This window comes from Hibiscus syriacus, unplaced genomic scaffold (assembly GCF_006381635.1).
Source record: "Hibiscus syriacus cultivar Baekdansim isolate YM2019G1 unplaced genomic scaffold, ASM638163v2 tig00111298_pilon, whole genome shotgun sequence".
Classification (NCBI taxonomy): Eukaryota; Viridiplantae; Streptophyta; class Magnoliopsida; order Malvales; family Malvaceae; genus Hibiscus; species Hibiscus syriacus.
The window spans coordinates 298220-310114 of record NW_024063047.1 but is presented as its reverse complement, the minus strand read 5'-3'; the positions used below and the strand labels follow the sequence as shown (position 1 = coordinate 310114).

At 33.9% G+C, this 11895-nt stretch overlaps 1 protein-coding gene and 1 pseudogene across 1 annotated transcript; both read right to left on the bottom strand.

The window, feature by feature from the left end:
* Positions 1–143: 143 nt before the first annotated feature.
* LOC120158005 (G2/mitotic-specific cyclin S13-7-like) lies at positions 144–2428 on the bottom strand. The gene is given in 7 exon segments (XM_039168948.1): positions 144–636; positions 719–1126; positions 1230–1358; positions 1452–1553; positions 1556–1789; positions 1869–2107; positions 2344–2428. Coding segments are annotated over 7 exon segments (1488 nt in total). The 5' UTR covers positions 2381–2428; the 3' UTR covers positions 144–297.
* A 1616-nt stretch (positions 2429–4044) lies between these two features.
* On the bottom strand, positions 4045–8602 carry LOC120157986 (annotated as a pseudogene).
* Between the last annotated feature and the right edge of the window lie 3293 nt (positions 8603–11895).

Sequence of the window (11895 nt, the reverse complement as noted above, 5' to 3'; positions counted from 1 at the left end):
GGCGGCGATTTCCTCAAATAGTTGAGATTGATTGTTGGAGATGACTTGTTCTGGAACCCAAGTATGATGCAAATGCCAATACTTTTCGGCATTTCAACACTCTAAACTTAGGTACATTGGTGACGAACAGTGGCATAAAATGGCTTATAGAGACAATGGTTCATGTTGTTTTTCATTCATCAACAAATATAATTGTTATTCAAATGGATCTTCTTCTTAAAGGCATCAAATCAATGCTTCTCTGGGAAAGAAGCACAACAATTAGTTTCCAAACCCTATAACAACAAAATCCAAGTATTAAACAACTTGAAGCCTACTCTCAGCAGATAATAGATTTTTGGATGGCGGAACCGATGCAACTGCCCCTCTTAGAGAACTCGAGTACTTCTTATACACAACATGAAGCCTGCCCTCAGCAGCCTTGGAATGGAAATAAGCCAGCAGCTTAGCACAATCCACGAGCTGTGACTCCGAGTAACCAGTGTGGAACTTGAGTGTGTCGGTCCAAGACTCCGACTTGTTTAGAGCGCATCGAGCGGCATAGACGGCCGAGGCAGCCACCATTGATGGGCAGAATCGAATGGTCTCATAGTGCATTATCCCCAACTCAGCTAGGAAATATACCATGTTTTCCATCTACACACAACACAAAACACATCAACCATATGTAAATTTTCATCTAAAAACTAACAAGTGACTATAAGAAGTAAAAACGCACTTTCGGATCCGGGATCGATGCCTTGATGAAACGAGCTAGGAAGACATAGTGTGTAGGCACTGTCACAGTCCATTCCAACCTTCCCAGTATAGTTTTCTCCATCAAAAGTATTTGTTCATGAGTGTAAGCTCTGTCAGCAATGCATACCAGATCATTGACCTCAGGGGGCCAGATTTCTTCATACTTGGTGGCAATAAGCATGGCACTCATGCCAAGCAGTTGTAATTCCCTCCTCGGGACAACTTTCACCGATAGGAATCGGTCGATCAAATTGACGGTAAGATAGAGAGCTTCGGGTGAAAGCTCGAACTTTTGATGAACATCAATCAGCCAATCAACAAGAATTGACCTCATCTTCTCATTAATGTCGGTCTGCAAGTGCATATAGTCATTTGGCATGCTCTCATTCTGCATTTTCCACAACATTTTCGTAAGTCTCAGCATGTGGAAAACTCAAAATTATAATTACAAGTTAGACATTGATGGAATTTGTAGTTATCTATTTGCAAACCTCAATAGATTTATAGAATTTGTAGATATCCTCAACATATTCCACACCAGCCAAGTGGTTATCAGCGTCTGCTTCGTCAATATCATGAACAATCTCCTCCTTTGGCTTGTTTGCAATTCCATGAGCCGCCTGAATTCCGAACAGCAACAACAAAGTCACATTTTTGCCTCAAGTTTTCGATAATAATTACTCGAAAAAAGATTCAAAAGATTGATTGACTACCTTGCTTCTTGCAGTAAGGGCCGAAGAGAAAGTATGTTGCTTTTTCTTGGATGATTCTTCCCTTTGAGTGACTTTGTTATTGTTCTTCACATCAACAACCTTTTCTTTCTCTTTTTCTCCTTCACTTCCACCACTTCATTGACATCCGGGCTGATTTCGATCACTTCTGCCTGCGCCGGCACCGGCTTAGCAACCGGTTTCTTTTGAACAGCTTTTGGCACTGCGGCTACACCTCTTTTAGACACCACAGCGGCTCCATCAAGAACAGGAGCTTTATCCACTTTTACACATACATTTTCTGAAATCCCAAACAAACGCAGATTTTGAATTAGGATTTTCTTGTTACTTTGTTATTTTTCCAGTAAAGGAATATAATCAAAACCATTCAAATCAGATAAATTACATATAAAAATAAACCTTATTCTTCTCGACGGCTGCGGCAGCTTCAGCATTGGCAAGTAATTGAGCGCAAAAAGACCTTGTGAGTGGACGATGAATCTGCCGCTGGGCTTTGCCTTCAACAGCCGCTCCTCTGACGTTCACCACGTTCCCAATATCTCCCAAAGCACGACGGCTCCTCCCATCTCCGGCCGCTGCGTTCTTATTCGTCTGATTGTGAACAGCTGCTCCAGCGCCACCAACTTCGGCCTCGCCTGCTAAAGAAATTCATCATTTCCTTAAAAGATTCGTACAGTTTTAACAAAACCTAACCAAACAAAACCCAAATAAAAAACAACCCATTTCTTTTTTTCGCCAAAAACTTACAAGATAAACAGATAAAAATCATTTCAAACAAAAAGAAGAAGAAAACAAATCCAAGCTAGTATTCAACAAAGAAAACGAAACCCGAACTCGCGATTCAATCAAAACAAAGCTAAATCCCTAAAATTACCTCTCCCTTGTTGAGGTACAATGGTTCTTGAAGCCATTTTTTGTTTTTGTTGTTGTCTCTTCACTTTCGATGTTCTCTTTCGCCTTTCTCTTAGGGCTTTTAGAGAATATAAGAGGAAAGAGGGAGATTTGGTTTCCTTTTGAAGCTAAGGTGAGCCAACGGGAATATTTGATTTTTTCAAAATACCACCGTTGGATTGTTTCTAATCCAACGGTATAAAATTACGCACCAAATTATAGCCGTTAACCTACCTGTCTCCATGTGGCTCTGTGTGATAAAATAAAGTTGCCCGTTTGCATTCTAGGGTTTTGCATTGTAATTTTTTTATAAAAAGGGTAAACTATATCACTTAGTCATCAACATATTACCTGTTTTCTACTTTGCTTATCTAATTATTTTTTAGTAAAATTATCACTAATGTTACATTTTTATTTTGATCACCGTTTTTCTAAAAAAATTATTTTAGTCACCCTCCATTAAAAATATTAATGGTGATGCTATTTAGGATCATAAGTTAGATTGGTTTTTTGACCCATTCGAATCTGACTCGAATATAACACCCTTCCACCCATCACTCGAATCGACTTGAGTTTAGGGTAGCTCACCTGACTTAATTTTTTGAGAACCACTGCCCAACCTGATCCGATACAATATATATTCTTATTTTTATTAGATAAATAATGATAAAACTGAAAACATATTATTAAATATAAATGTCAGTTATACTATTATTATTCACTCTAAACTTAATTAACTTTATCCTTCAAAGAATCTAACCCAACTCAAATCTATTTTTTATAAAATATACTTAATCATATAAGATTAATTATGAATTTCTCAAGTCGGAAGCATATCCCTAAATACTAATATTTCTTATTTTTTATGTCATTTTTTCCCGATCAGCATTAACATATTATTTTAATAATTTTATTCAAACTAAATACTAATATAATATTTAATATTTTGTTAAACCGTTTGTACCTTCATTTCTTTCTTTTTTCAAATTTTAATATAATTATTATTCGGTTAATGTTATTAACTCGTAAGAACAAACATAGAAGTGGCATAGTATAAAATAATGTCACTCGTGATATTAAATTCAATAAACGACGTCGTATTGGATAATGTTACTAGTTCCGTAACACCATACTCGTAACACCAAGATCCTTGGTCTATCCTTAGCCTCACATCTCCCCTTTAAGCTTGGGAGATTCACCCTCTTTGTCTTCTTCAGCCGGCGTCAGGGTCAAGTATCCGTGTTTGTCCTCCTACAATGTCATCTCCGCCTATCATCTTTCGGTGTCTTTATCTCTTTTTTGTCACCGGTCATGCTCAGCTGTTGCTTCGATGCTATCGTGTCGTCTTCCCTCTAGGGAAGCTTTCAATCAAGGAAAAAGAAACCTCGTAACCCTGATTTGTTCGGAGAATGAGAACGACGGTCACAAACTCCGAACGTAAGTAAAACGGACATTAAAAGAAGCAAATGGAGCACAGATCAAGCAATAAAATCAATTAAAAAGCAAAACATGTTACAAGTGGTGATTAGGCAAACCAAAAAAACACTCTGCCTAAACAATGACATTAACCAACCAAATTAGTAGAAACCCAAAGGGTCAAACCCCAATTTTACATATTCTTCTCCCTCATTACCAAACACACCGTACAAATATTGCACAAAAAGAAGACACTCTTTCAGTTGGATTTTCCTTTTCTACTTCTACATTTCATCATCTGGTCCCCCCAGCATCACCTGCACAATCACAACATATTCCTTCACTTGGTTTTCGAGATTCTTCGGAAGATAAACAAATAACGAAAACAAACCAGCTTTGTTTAGGGACGTACGTTGCAATCGAGAGCGTGCTTTCGTGCGACCATGATAGCTGCATTTCGTTCTTTATCTGATTCAAATGTTAATACATAAGAGAGACCTTTCCTCGGTTGCCAAAACAATGACTTGGCCCGTGCGTTAGCGTCACCTCTAGCTCCGCATAGCTTCATTAGGAACATCCGAAACGATGTGAGAACGGGTTAACGGGAAAAAAGTACTTACAGAATAATAAGTACATTAAGAGAAAAGTAAGATAATCACCAGCATTGATGAGGAATAATTTTCTCTGGACTTTGTGATCCATCCTCTACAGAGCTTGATCCTCATCTTTCCTATATTGAATGCGTGAGTCGAGCGTGATGGATGATCTTGTCCATTGATTTGAGAAACGACTACCTACAAAAAGACATAGTACGACGAAACTTCGATTAGAAGTGGACGAGACAAGTATTCCTATCATGTGGACCAGCTCTAGAAGTAACCAACAGAAATGAATCATTCATACATTAAATTCACTGCTGGATTTCCGCAAAAGCGTCTCGACGTAGCTTCCCAAACCTGCAGCTGTAAAAGTAACTCTATCAACCTTTCTCGCTTTCTTTTCTATTCATCGAAACACTAATGCATTCAGGTTTAAACTAACCAGATTCAATAGATTTGGCAGTTGTTGCAGAGATTTTTCGGCCATTCGAGAGAATCTCAGCCTGCAAAATTCGGCCAACGTCAAGTGGTTCTGGGGCATACATTGTTTTGTTGGCACCTGATAACACCAAAAACCAAGATCAGTTACAAGAGTAGAATGCAATGTAAATGATACAGGTTATCAAGCAACAATGTAAAGAACATTCATGGAACGGACACCTGAAATTATTTCCCTCCGATTTCCATCAAATGATAGTCGATACCACTGAATCAACGAATTTGAAAGTGATGGAGCGTTATCACAACACGGCTGGAGTTTTAAGCATGAACCAAGAGTTCCAGAACCATGAAAACCGAAAACACGGGCTTTGTTCTCCTCGGCCATCTTGTTAATTGCCAACTGTAAATTAACCAGCATAGATTAGAACATCAGAAATTATCATAGACCAGATTACACCAGTTTCAAGCATGAACATTTGAGTTTTTGAGATTAGTATCAAGATAAAGGAAGAAAAAACTCAACCGACCTCTTTCTGAAGCTTTGCTTGGAATAGAGATTTCTCTCGAATTTGAGCTCTAAGAGCAAGAAGTTCATGCTCCATGTCCACTACCTGAAAACATAATGCATATTGCAATGATCCAAAAGCCGCCATTACATTAAAACCATATCTTTAACGAAAACCTCTACTACTTTGCCATGCATGTAAACGTCAGCAAGAAGTGTAAATAATAATTGTAGGAGAAAACTCGAACTATAAAACTAGATATCAAGCTAAACTGTGTCGTCTTCGACGTCATATAATGAGAAAGAAGAGGCAAAGTGTTTCATACTATGTGGAAAACTAGAAAAAAGTATGCATCAGTAATGACTCCAATATTCTAGAATTCGATTGATGACATAGGTAGTAAGCAGTGTTGCGTTAGAAGCCTCAACATGTTGATTAAGCATACAAATGACGAGTGCACCAGTTGGACACTAAGTTCCTTAAAGCTAGGAGACGAAGTTATTTATCTAAGGCAAATTGTAGTTATGTTTTCATTTAATCACAAACGCACACACGAACCTTGGTTGGCTGATGCATCAATTTAATTCTTCTACCCTCTTGAACTTCCCCAATTAGCTCCTCAACCTCCTGCAAGATATAGCAGCAAAGATGAATTAAGTACCACACAATCTTCAACGTCAAAATATTCAATCACGATGTGTTATTTGTCGTGTTTCCAGCCGTGTTTCCAGGACTGTCTACGAAGAGCATTATTATTTAGTCTGAATTTGCGGTCTAAAATGCCATCTGACTAGACACTGTTTTGTACTCATTAACCATAACTTACAGTTGCTATGATGTATCTAGTGGAATAACTCAACTATACCTGTGTTTTTTGTGAATTTTCTGGATTCTTTTCTTGCTCGTCAAGGGCCTCTCCAAATCGCTGTACTACGGCTCTAGCACTTTCAATTTCAGCACAAGCAAAAGATTTTTCTTGACTGACCAACTTTTTAGCATCTTCAGAAGCCTGGATACAGAAAAGGAATACATTCAATTCGGTAAAAATTGAAATCATAAGACCCTTCAAAAAGATAATTTTGGAGGCAGGCAATAGAAAACTGTATTAGCAATAAAAAGATTCCTGAAGTTGTTTTCTTCTTAACAGAAAGAAAAAGCAAAACTGCAAGCTCCTGAAAAGGATGATCTTCGTTTGACATATCAAGAGAATGAAGAACACAATCCAAAACTCGACTTTCATGAGCTGACCTGCTTGAGAAAGTTTGCCAGTTTTTTCACTTCAAACTTTTCGTGAATCAGTTCTCCTTCATTTTGGGTCAATTTAACTGCCAATGCCTCAACCTACATGTAAGGGGTGAAAGGGATAGTTATTGCCAAAAAAATCAGTATTTATAATGTCTTAAGATGAAAGAAATACCATCGAAATCATAGAGGACATTTTATATCAAGCAGAAGAAAGCACGTTTAACAATGAAAACGCTTAGAATTTGTAAATAAAACACAGCTTCTATTGATATGTATGATACATTAAGCTTCAAACAAAACTTAAATGAAAATATAGAAATGATAAGGCAAAACAGCTAACCATAGAGATGGCTTTCTCTACATCTTCCTTGTTTCTCCCTGCCATACGACCTCTCAAAGATTCTAAGGCGTCTCTAAGTTTTTTCAAAAGAACATGCCCCTCCAAAGAAGCAACCTCTTTAAGCTTGGCCTAAATTAAAAGAAAACAAGTGTTATTCACTATATCATCCGTTGTCAATGAGACGGTTACGGTGTTGTCATCTGAAAATGCATGGAAGAAAAGAGAGTTAAGCAAAGAAACTATAGATGTGATCTTTCCATTCAGATACCGGAAAATTCCAGATCGAGTAGAATGGCAAAAAGAGAATAACTGAGTTGATATTTGAGTAACCGAAAACAAGATGGTTCCCACCTCATCAGCCAATTTCGCAGCAGCAGCAAGGTTCTTATCAAATTTACTAGCAGGTCACGAACTGAGAGTCGCTTGTGCTGCTCGGATAACTGTGTCGTTTCCCTTTCAACAACCTCCTTGAGTGACGGACCATTGTTATCCCCTGTTGGCTCCTCCAAAATCTGATTGTCAGGTCCTAATTTATACTTTGGAAAGTGATCAGAAGCAAAGCTCACATCAGCTGAAGCAGCTATGATCGATTCTTTCAGCATTGTTTCATCGATGTCAGGACTTATCTTCGTCATCTTTACGTCAATTCTCTGCTCCTTATAGATAGATACAAAAGAAAACACCTTATGATCAAACCTCAAACCAAACGCTAAAATATCACTTTTGTTAATCATAGATCTTAAAGCAAACCGAGAACTCGCAACTCAATATTAATTTGCATAATTAACCTTACAAAAGACTATGAAAAAAAACACACGCACAGGCGCACACACATATCGAACCTATACAAACACCGTCGAGTACCAAAAAAGCTCAAATCAAGCAAACAAGACATAGACAGACCATATTCGAGTAACAAAAGCAAATCATCTCGACCAAAATATTGAATGAACTCAAAGCAGAACATAAAAGTGCATAGACCTAAAGGATTTCTACAGATCTAAAGAAGCAGCTGCCAAAGTACCCAAGGTTCAGCTAGACACTCCAAAATTTCAACTTACTTCCAAATTTGAGCAAAGAATCTGTGGAATTTCCTACACTTGGGAAAACAAAATAAAAATACAAAAGCTGTGTTCTGAGCTGGAAAGATAGACTATAATCTGTACATTTCACAACAAATAAAGCGAGAATTCTATTTTTTAAAAGGAAAATGATAACAGGACTGATATCATCTTTCTCTATGCAATAATAAAAGGGTACTTATCATTTCCCTTTATAGACTGCAATTATCTTCTTCTTCTTTGATTTCTCTCTTACTTACAAAAGCAGCTAACTTAAACATATCAGATTTCCAACTACATTCCAATAAATTTCCAACCCACATTATTACTTGTTACCCACAATTTATTGTTCTTCAAAAAAGCCAAACATATACATCATTATTTAAAAACAATTGCAAAGAAAGCATAAACCACTAAACCAGTATGATCCCAGAATGCCAAAAAATGAAACTATGAAAAGTGGTCAAAATCCCATGCAGGAAAGGGAATAATGTGAACAAAATAAATAAAATGCAAAGACAACCCAAATTAGGAAAGCAGCTGAAACAGTGGTATAACATACAGGTTGTAGATTAGAAATGTAGGTTAAATGTGTGAAGAGCAAAGCAGAGGAGGAGAGTTTGAAGCTTAAGAGATGAACATGGTGAAGCAACTGAAAGAAACTGCAGATGATTTGCTCACAAACAAAGGGAAGAAGAAGAAGAGGAATCTGAAGAAGGGAGAAAAGGGGTATATTGGATGATTTTGGAGGCCTTGGAGAAATGCTTTTCCTTCTTTTCCAAAAGAAAGAGAGAGAAATATTAACAACAATGGCAAGTAAAAAAACAAAGGGAAAAAGAGGATAGAGAGAAAGCTTTTGTTCCTTTCCCGTCTCCAGTTCCCAACTGTAATTGAGTTTGGGCAGTGAAAACTATTTCATGTTCTATTTATTATCGAGTCTTTAAGTTTATATTTAATTATAAAAATTTATAACGTTTAGTCTTAATTGATTGTAATTTAAATAATTTTTATAATTATATATGATATACATATATTTTATATATATATATATGTCATGCAGAATTGAGAGATTTGATTCAAACTTAGAAAATAATTATTGATTATTAAAAATTTGATTTTTTTGAATCATATTTTATAACTCACTTTATTTAAATTTTTCTAAATCGAGCTAAATTTTATTCACCATTTACTCTTAGTTCAATTTATTATATTTTTTAAATATTTAAATCAATTATATATCAATTTAATTTTAATTTGATTATAATAATTTCGGTTAAAATCGATAATTATTGTAATGTTTGTTAAAGAAAAAGGAAGAAATGTGATGGCATAGCCATGCGGAGGTCCCATAAAGGTTATTTGACTCAGCTTTTGTTCGGCAACAGACTCAGTCACTCGGACCACTCCTTTTGTACTTTCTTATTCGGACATTAGTTGTCATTTGGTACTTCCAAGTCAACATTAAAAAAAAAATCACATAAACACTTCTATTAATTTTCTAACTATGGTGACCAAAATGTACTTTAGTTATGATTTTGAGGGAAAAATAGTCGGGTGACCAAAATGGATCAAAAGTTATAGTTGAATACCAAATATATAATTTACCTAATTTTTAATATATATATATATATATATTATATTAAATGATTTAAATGTCATTTAAATGTATATTCTTTAGTTTATAAAATATTTGTCTTCAGAAAATCATATTTTAATAGTAGTACTTAAATCTTATACCAAACTTTTCAAAATTAATTTTCCGTTACACTTCTCAAAAATAATATTAAATCGACCCCTGGTCTTATAAGTATAATTATTTTCTCACATTTATAATTAAAAAAAATAATTAATTAGTTAGGTGGTGTTATAACCACATTGTTAAGCAACTAATTACCTTACGATGCAAGTAATTAAGATGTGACTATCATAGTACTTAAACAAAGTAACTTTTTAATTGTTGGTGGTTACCGGTAACCAACCGTTTGTTCTTGCCTTAAATCTTACAAATATATCATTATGGATAAAATTTAAATATAATAATTTGATTTTTTAATAAAATAGGAATTTGTTTGAAATATAATTTTAAAAATATTTAAAACCAACTTTAAGATTTTTAACATTAAACAGTAAGTAGTCGTCTAACTACCTATCATTTTCAACACTTTCTTACAAAAACTATATTAATTAAAAATTAATTTCATTATCAATCACATTTTAAAAATTAAACATTATTTTTTTCATTGAACGGTCCAATAGGACATGAATACTATAAATATGACGTTGACAATGAGGGATGAACATGATATTTAGATTCCGTGGATTTTGAATCGATTCTATATTTTTATATGATTTTTTTTAATTAAATTTAGGTTGGATCGGATTTTTTTAGAAGATAAATCATGTTCGAATTTTGAATAAAATTCTGACTCAACTCGAGAAAATAATATAATTATTTCTTATATATTTAGAGATAATGACAATAATACATATTTTTATATTTTTTAAAAAAAATATTACAATTGGGTTTGAATTTTCATTGTGAAATTGTTGAGAATTTAATGCTATTAATGTAATTTATTTTATATTATTAAAATTCTTATTTTTATATATTATAAAATATAAATTATAGACGTAAATATTTAATTAAAATAATATAATACAAGAAGGAAGCGCGTGAAGTAAGATTAAATTATGTGGTTGTATTAAAGAAGATGGATTGGGAACTTTTAATCAAGCGTTGGTGGGGTCTGTTTGGCAGGATAGCATACTTTAATCCAACGAACTTAATTATTCCCTTTGGCTAATCATTATTAAACAGTGGTGAAGCTAAGGAATGGAGAGCATAATTATCGCTAACGAAACACGGCCCACTCTTCACAAGTTCTTTCCTAAGCCTATGCCCCTAACCCTCCCCCACCAACTTCTATTCCCCCTAGCCTTTATCCTCTCCTTCTCATGCTTAGATGCTTTATTTAGGGTTTGGATAACTTTATTCTAGTTACTCAGTTTAAATACTTTGATTTTATAAGACGAGTCGTTACGAAATTCGAATCCCTTTAAATTTTGACATGATAGATTATTTTTATTAATTTAATTCTCAAAGTTATAATCTCGATTAAAGTAATTTTACCAATCAGTTAACCGGTATCAAAATTCAATAATTCATGATTAAAATTATCAATTTAGTATAGAATATTTAATTTCTAATATAAATAATAAGTTGATTAACCATTTAACGAACTCAATTCAAGTTAATTTAATTTAAATCAGTTATGATCAAAAAGATTAGTGAACTCAATATTATGAGATGATTGGTTGAGTTAAAAAATATCGATCGACTTAATAGTTTTCTCTATAGGTTCTGATTAGTCATTTCAAGTTTCTTCTTTAAATCTGTCGAGTTTTGATCATTTCACGTTTCTATTGTTAAAAGTGGCATTCAAGACACGCTCGTGCAAGTTCAAGTCGGGTTCTTTCACGTTTGGATTTGTATGCTTGGGCTTTTTCGGATTTGTTTTACATTATAATATTTATTATTTTATTTTAAATTTGCTATTTTAATTATATCTTTATTAAATTCAAATTTATTATTATTATTTCCTAGCATTACCGTGATATACCATTTTTTTTATAAAACCAATAACTTTATAAGTTTTGAATAATTTATATTATTAATTTATTATTTAACTACTAAATATAATTTCAAAAATAAAAAACCCTAACATAATAAATCCATATCACTGACAACCATAATAAAAACTTTTCTATAAATAATAAAAGCATCTTTTTCCACTCTCTTTCAATAACTTTATTTTTTTCAATTATTTTATTTAGAACATCGTCACATTTCCATACACAGATATTTACCTATATGTCGATTAAGAATTACTATTTTTATTTCTTAGATTATACCATTTTATATATTTT